At 34.7% G+C, this 7,696-nt stretch overlaps 2 protein-coding genes across 3 annotated transcripts in view; both read left to right on the top strand.

Annotated features, from left to right (window-relative positions):
* The first annotated feature begins 439 nt into the window (after positions 1-439).
* Positions 440-4,974, top strand: LOC100641260 (dCTP pyrophosphatase 1-like). Of its 2 annotated transcripts, none has more exons than XM_019998609.1 (4): positions 440-581; positions 629-736; positions 790-824; positions 4,553-4,974. In XM_019998609.1, exons 1-4 carry the CDS (start codon positions 451-453, stop codon positions 4,753-4,755), a joined length of 477 nt encoding a protein of 158 aa, XP_019854168.1. In that variant the 5' UTR covers positions 440-450; the 3' UTR covers positions 4,756-4,974. The 2 variants fall into 2 exon arrangements, with proteins under 2 accessions (XP_019854168.1, XP_003387931.2); XM_003387883.3 differs by having other exon boundaries at positions 442-581; positions 626-736.
* Positions 4,975-5,790: 816 nt separating this feature from the next.
* LOC109583310 (uncharacterized) overlaps positions 5,791-7,696 on the top strand; it is an 8,106-nt gene continuing 6,200 nt past the window's right edge. The window contains exons 1-4 of the mRNA XM_019998596.1: positions 5,791-5,904; positions 5,961-6,044; positions 6,808-6,928; positions 6,977-7,018. Coding sequence (XP_019854155.1) covers positions 5,791-5,904; positions 5,961-6,044; positions 6,808-6,928; positions 6,977-7,018 — 361 coding nt within the window. The remainder of the gene's footprint in view (positions 5,905-5,960; positions 6,045-6,807; positions 6,929-6,976; positions 7,019-7,696) is intronic.

Genomic DNA, 7,696 nt, shown 5'->3' with positions numbered 1-7,696 from the left:
TGAAACGTTTTCCTATTTCATGGTCAACACAAAATCCCAGGCTACTCTACAAACCTGATGTGACGGTTTCTTGCCAATGAGGCACTCCAATGTTTCTTTATCTACCCTGTACAACTTTGTACCATGCGACAAGACATATCTCTTTACATTTTCTGACACCAACCTAAGAGAATTTATAAATCTAACCTACAATTACTCCACACAAAGTTCACAAACCATTTTAGATCATTCTCAAATGCTCCTTCTATAAATCCTTTTTGAAGTACCACACTATAAACACGACGCCTAGCTGCCTGTAGAGCAGCTAAACAAGGAGCCAAGCCAAATAACAGCTCACCACGTCTTCTAGGTAACTAATGATTACGGAAAAGTCGAGATAAGAAGCGAACACTGTACCTTCATTTGCCACGTGGTATGGTACTATGTAGAAAGGTGTGTCTTATAACATCTATGCTAGCTATATTAAACATGGAAGTCTCCAGGGAGAGTGAAGCTCGAGGTGAAGCTGGAAATTGCGGCACAGCTAGTCCTCTTAAGAAACAAGATTACACTTTTAGCTCTAGTTTGTCCCTCGAGCAAATGTAAATTCAGCTATTGATGATGAGTATTTGATTTATTTCTGTAGCAGAAAGAAGCAGAATCAATTTTCTATGGAAAGAGATTGGGAACAGTATCATACCCCTAGAAACTTGCTCTTAGCTCTAGTTGGAGAAGTTGGAGAACTTTCTGAAATTTTGTGAGTATTTCTGAGTATTTATAACTTTTCTATTATTTCTTCAATTTATACAGTCAGTGGAAAGGAGAAGTCGATGTGGGTCTTCCAGGTATGCAGAATCTAAGAATCCAATCATTTTAAAATTTGGTATTATCAACTACATCTGTGTTAAGTAGCTTACTGATATTCATCAGGATACTGTAAAAACAAAGATTTTCTTGTGGAAGTTAACAAATAGAGGATATGCGTGCTAAGTATATTCATTGCAAAATAAATGTATTCATTGCATACCGTAATAACTTTCAAGAAAAAAAATTAGTTCGTTGGACGTCAACTTTCCATTGGCAGCAATGGAGAAAAGATAGAAAAAGGCTTGGTACCAGAAAACCGCTCTGTATTTCTTGATAGCAATCTTTCAGGTGACTACTAGACCCCATTAGATCCTCAGAATGCTTTCTAAGCTTCCGAAAAAGGCCTCAAGAAGGTAGCAAGGCAAGAAAATGTGTTTTCCCCCATTGAACTCTTAATAAACTTGACGTCCAACATGGCGGCCAATTTACTGTGTGGGTTGGATATACGGTACTTAAAAGCTATGAATATACTTAGCACGCATATCCTCTATAAGCTAGGCTAAAATGTGCCTTTAAGAGGCTCCTATTTCCTGTGAATGAAGTTTCTGGTTTATAATGAATGATATTCATTGGGATACTGTAAATGGAAAATTTTTTCAGGCCACCATTGTGGAGGTATACTATCATTTGCTACTAACAATAGACAGACAGGCTAACAAGTGTAACAGCAAAATATAGAGCTATAGTCTGGCCACCCAGACCCAACCCATGCAGGAGAAGGGTCTGGTACAATGATTAACAAGACTGTGCAGAAGGAAGCCAAGAAATGTAGTTATTTATTAATTTTAATAATACTTAAAAGCACGTGTTAATGATAATAAAGGATGCTTTCGAGTGCTATGATCAAAGTTCTCAGGAGAATGAGCTATTTGCCACTAAAAGAAACAAAATGACTTGCTTAACATGAGTCCAAATCGTGTTCCATCATTTCAACATTTCTTGCCTTGAACCGGCCACGAGAGAATAAGTCCCCAACTAAGACTAGGCAGGACAGAAACCCTAGTTAGTATGTCTAGAGCCCTTGTTTCCACAGTCAGTGCTCTTGGTATTTCAGTACAACATGCCATTTTTATACTTACCAATAACTACAATGAATATTTATTAAAATAATGGCATCATTATGACAAATTGAATCGTGATTGGTCACATCGGATTTCTGACAGCTGCACAAAGTCTTGTTAAGCATTGTACCAGACCCTTCTCCCACAGGGGTTGGGTCTGGGTGGCCAGACTAATAGAGCTATTTCACAGAAGCAATCACAGGGGAGTATGGCTATGACTGTCTGCCATGTTGACTGGCAAGAATGTACATGGAACGAATGGAGATGTAGAAACAAACTGGGATTTTCCAACGATGAGATATCATACTTGGCTGTAAATAATTATAGAGAGTTCCTACTCAATATTTTCATCTCCTAGCTTGCATTAGCCTGTATTGTAAACTGCAGAATTTATTCAGATTTTTTCTCCATTCTCCCCATTCCACCATGTACACTCTTGCCACTCAAGATGGCGGACAATCATAGCCACCCCCCCCTGTTGATTACTTCCGTGCAACAGCTCTATTCCTATAATTGTTTTCACGACCTTGCATGCATAGCTGGGCCCTTATTAACACTTAAAGATGTTCTCTCTACCTTAAAATGCTGCTAGAGAAACCTTTAAACAGTATCTATATGTTCTCGTGCTGTTAGAATGCTCATAATTTTGTCCCATGTGTAAGCCACAATTTTGTATGCTGTGGCCACACTCACTACATAAATTAGTGTGGGAGGTCGTTGCTAAAGTTTGTTATTTCTTCAAATGTAATTGTGGACATACAAATATATAAATATAGATAGCGCTACGGTGAAAACAATTATTGGAACGACCTGGGGGCTTCATCCCAGGTCATATAAAATGCCAATTGTACTTCTCCACGCCATTCCAGTGGATCTAGACAGTTGCAGACCTGGGAAAAGAATGATAAAGGTTGCAATTATTCACTTTTGAGGCTATAACTGCTTGCTCTTCTTACAAAACGGCAGAAAGTGTATCGAGCTCCATTGAAAACAGTGCAATAATACCTCCACTGTGGCAGCCTGAAAAAATTTTCCATTTACAGTATCCCAATGAACATTATCATTAATCAGAAACATCATTCACAGGAAAGATATGAATAGAAGAGTTGGCCAAGATGCAGCGGAAGTAATTTACTGGAGGTGTGGCTCATTGTCATTTAGCTATGTTGGGTGACAAGACTGCATGTTGGTGTATGAAGGAATGGAGTGAATCGAAGGACAAGTCCTGTTCTAATGATGTTTGAAATTAACTAATGCTATCAAGAGCAAGTTAAGTAACTTTCTCAACAATTACATCACAGATCTAGGCTGAAAAGACACCATTACAGACGGCACTAGAGCACTTTGTATAAGAAACAGTCCTACTCTAAGTTAAGGAAAAGCTTCAAAAAAATTTGTGAAACTGTTGCTGACAATTATTTTATCATATACAAGTATAAAATAACAAATTGCCAACTTTAAAACACCAAATATTTAGCTTTGGCAATAAGTTAAGTGAGCCTTTTACTGATGCTATAATTTGCTACAAAAGTCTATCCATTGAGGAGTCATGCAATAAGTAAAATAGCTCCTTGGCTTGCTATTGATAGTACTTGTTCATCTCTAACGTCATTAGAACAAGACTTTTTCTTTGATCTACTCCATTCCTGCATACTCCAACATGCAATCTTGCCACCCAAAATATGGCTGACAATGAGCCACACCTCCCATTAATTACTTCCATTGCAACTCCTCTATAATTGTTGCAGTGGGTACATACAGAAATGGAGATTTAGGTCAGATGATCTTTTCTCTCTGGATGTACAAAATGTAGCTCATCCACTCTGCTAAAAAATAGTAAAAGTACATACAACTTTTCCTGTACTTAATCATGGCGGCAAAAATATAAAATTCAATAAATATCATGCATCTCATTCACAAGAATTTGATGAATTGGTTGATCATGTGTTGAATATTTGTCATTTCTAAATTCCATTACATGTCCATTTATACATGTAATCAATGCACCAATGATTTGCATGATCAAAATTATTATTATGGCTTTGTTATGTTTTTAGACTATTTTATAGTAAGCCACCACTCAGTGTTCAGAATATCAGCCACATTTACCTATAACTAGCACATGCAAATTGGGAACTTTTACATAGTATAGGTTGTTCAAAATATTTTTTTCTGTAAAAATATCTTTTTTGGCCATGAACTTATAAAGATAGGAATAGTTATAACTTCCCTTATTCTCCATTTTAATTTTGAGCTTATCTTTCCTCTACCCAAGCAGAAAATTTTCAAGAGCCCTGCAACTTCAACCTTCACATTCAGTCACACAAATTACCAAAGTAGCACCATTGCTGGATCAATGATCAACCACAATTTATTAATTTTACCATTAGTAAATGATAAATTTTTATTTTTGTAGAACTACGACTACATTTCAGATTAATTTTTGGCTACTCTACTACAATGCTAATTTAATTCATAGTTTAGGCATCTTAAAAATTATTTACTAAAGTAACTGGATCTCGATAGCTCATATTGCAATTATACTCTTAATACTAATTGCATCAATATTCAATGCCTAAAGCTGTATCTATTTTCCTTGCTATAATTTTTTACTTGCAACTGCTATTGATTTTATATTTCTCTAGGATGGTCTCATAAAGATCGAGCCCATGTTGGTGAAGAACTAAGTGATATCCTCATATATTTAATTGAACTGGCTGAAAAGTGTCATATTGACTTACCATCTGCAGTTTTACGGAAATTTGAGCTGAACTTTAAAAAGTACCCTCCTGAAAAGGTGTATGGCTCAAGCAAAAAATATACTGAATACATATCTGATGATAACTGATATTCATCATACTGCGGTCATTGTCATTACCATTTATTTTGAAAGACCATTTGCATAGTGACAAAAAAATATTGTGAATGATCTACATGTAGAAATTTTTATTGTTCTACGGTGTAAGACACTCCTACTTTAGTATCTTGTTGGATTTTACAATCAACAATAAAGCACTCTGAGTACATCAATTATTGTTTTTTTACCTATGATGAATGATCTATTGAAGTTAGAAATATAAAAGTCAAGGCAAAATGTGATACAGTTGTGAAATAGTTTCAATACACAGTAAAATTTAGTTATATCTAGTCTTAGGGAGTGAATCTCTAATTTTATTACCTAGCCTTGGGCCCTTGCCCCTTATGATTCAATTGGTAGATGATGAATGCTTCCCCTCCCTCTAAGATTTAGTCAATCTATGCTCAATCGTACTCCCTCCCATTGACATATCTCTTATTCCTCACTCTCAAATCATTTATATTTGATTTCATGTAGAACATTTTTTGAATAATTTTACTGCAACCTGCTGGTGCACTTATCATCTAAAATGTCCATGCCATAATTTCTATTCACAATTAAATTAATTAATTCATTTTTAATTAAATTTTTTAATTATAATTCCTAGCATTTTTTCAGATCTTCCATATACCATGATACATATACTATACCTTAAGTTACCTTACGTACCTTTTTTGTTTTCAAACTCTAGATATATATCTCTGTATTGTTGTAAAGAATAATAATGATAATAGTTATTATGCCTCAACAATAATATTTCCCAAAAAATTAATTAATGAATCAAGTCTCAGTTTCTCTGGCCTGAACCAGTGTCATTTTTATGATCAACAGATTTCATTATTGATGCTAGTCTAAATCAGTCCTGAAATCAGTTCTGAATGTTGCAACCTGACATCAGTTCTGAATCTTGCAATACAAGATTCAGAACTGATTTTAGGCCTGATTCAGACTCGCATCAATCCCGAGATCATTCCTAATTCAGTTAAGAAATAAGAATTTCAGATTCAACTATTGGATGTCGCTAAAATGTGTGACAGTGACAAGGGTAAGTCTTTGCTGAAAGCTTATGAATTGAAAGACAAAGGCAATGTGAAGTTTAAAGCTAAACAATATCTTGAATCTATGCGTTGGTACACCAAAGTATGTCTATCTTTATAACATTTGCCATTTATATAGGGTCTATTACTTCTTGTTAGGCTCTGTTTAATGCTCCTTGTCCATCTTCATCTTTTGAAGGAACGCTTGAAATGTTTCGTGAATCTTGTGATGAAATTCTACAAGTATATTTATCCCAAAATAAATTGGAATTTGGCAGTGGTGTAGATGACCTGATATTAGCTCATTGTTATAGCAATAGATCTGCTGCTTTTCTTGAACTTAAAAATTATGAGGTAGATATATGTATAATTAGAGTTCAACATAATTTTCCCAGCTAGGTTAAAATTATGAAAATGTGCATGCGCTATGTTTTTAAAAATAGTCTTCCCTTTCTCAATCTCTCCTAAAATTCTCTAAAAAAAATTATCTGTATAATTATAACCATTTGTGGCATTACTTTTTAATCTAAATGTAATTTGTGGTTGCTGTACACTGGCGTATCTAGAAATTTGGAAAGGGGGTGCTGAGGGCACTCAAAGTGTGCTGCGATAATGACCACACCTTTTTTAAGGTGAAAACAGCGTTTTTAGTCAATTTTGGGTGGGGTCAATATAATTTTAAGCATACTGGTACTTCTGACGACTTCTGATCAGTCCTTAAAGCACTGGAAACTGCTGTAATCATGATCAGGGAGAGATGCTGAAGCCCCCTCAGCCCCCCTTGGATACGCCACTGGTACAAGTTGCAGCCTGCCTTTAACTGTCCTTTTTGACATTGTTCTTTAGTTCCTGTACTATGTTTTTACAGTTAAAAAATCATTTATTATTATTATTATTATCATTATTGTTTTGCAGATAGTAATGTGAAACCATTTTGACCACAGAAATTTGAATAGTCTCAATTTATAGACCTCATTAGTTTCATGTTTTGCTATAAATTTTCTAGGATGCATTAAATGATATTGCCATTGCTTGGTATCATGGATATCCTATTGAAACATTCAAATTATACCGAAGAAAAGCATTGTGCTTGGCACACTTAGGGAAAAAAGTTGAAGCTTTAGGAGGTAATTATTTCATAATGTATTCATGATGTATTTTTGTTATTGACCTAGTCATTAAAGGGTACAAAGATAAGATACCACTAAATCCCAAAGGTAGATTCATGTAGATATGCAGACCTGGTACATGTATATTGCTGTTACTGATACATTGTATAGTTCAAAAAGAAATCGATGAATTAATTAGCAAAATATCAAGATTACAAAAAGATTTACCAAAGTAAATCATTGCATTTAAAAGAATTTTGTTCCAACAATTGCGTAATTATAAGAGATAATAATTTGGATTCTGACAATGACTTTGTTTTGTCTTCACTTTACATTGATGATGATGATGATAAAGGTAGATGTGTAAAGGTATGTACGTGTACATGGCATAAGATTATCATTAATGCTGTTCTAATTAATAGACCAAATCAGATATTTCATTTGGAGAATGTGTTCTTCAGGAGGCACCTTATGTGTCATATTGTTATCTTTCTTTGTCTGGAACTTATTGTAGCTATTGTTTTAAGAAAACTACTGCCATAATACCGTAAGAAGATGCCAAATCAGTTAATGGTTGCTAATACTTATTTTAATAGTTGCTACTATTGTGCTTATGCTGCATATTGCTCATTGGAATGCATGAAAATAGCTTGGAAGTCATATCATTGGCTTGAATGTTCAAGTACTAATGGACCAACAGTAAGCAAAATGTTTTGCTGTCAATTATCTGTTACAGGTGTTACTTCAGAATCCACTAATAATAATGACTATTAGATTGCTATTGAA

The sequence above is a fragment of the Amphimedon queenslandica genome, unplaced genomic scaffold (genome assembly GCF_000090795.2).
Source record: "Amphimedon queenslandica unplaced genomic scaffold, v1.1 AMPQUscaffold_13312, whole genome shotgun sequence".
NCBI classification, from domain to species: Eukaryota; Metazoa; Porifera; class Demospongiae; order Haplosclerida; family Niphatidae; genus Amphimedon; species Amphimedon queenslandica.
Note: the sequence above shows the minus strand (reverse complement) of the source record. Positions and strands in the feature narration are given on the sequence as shown.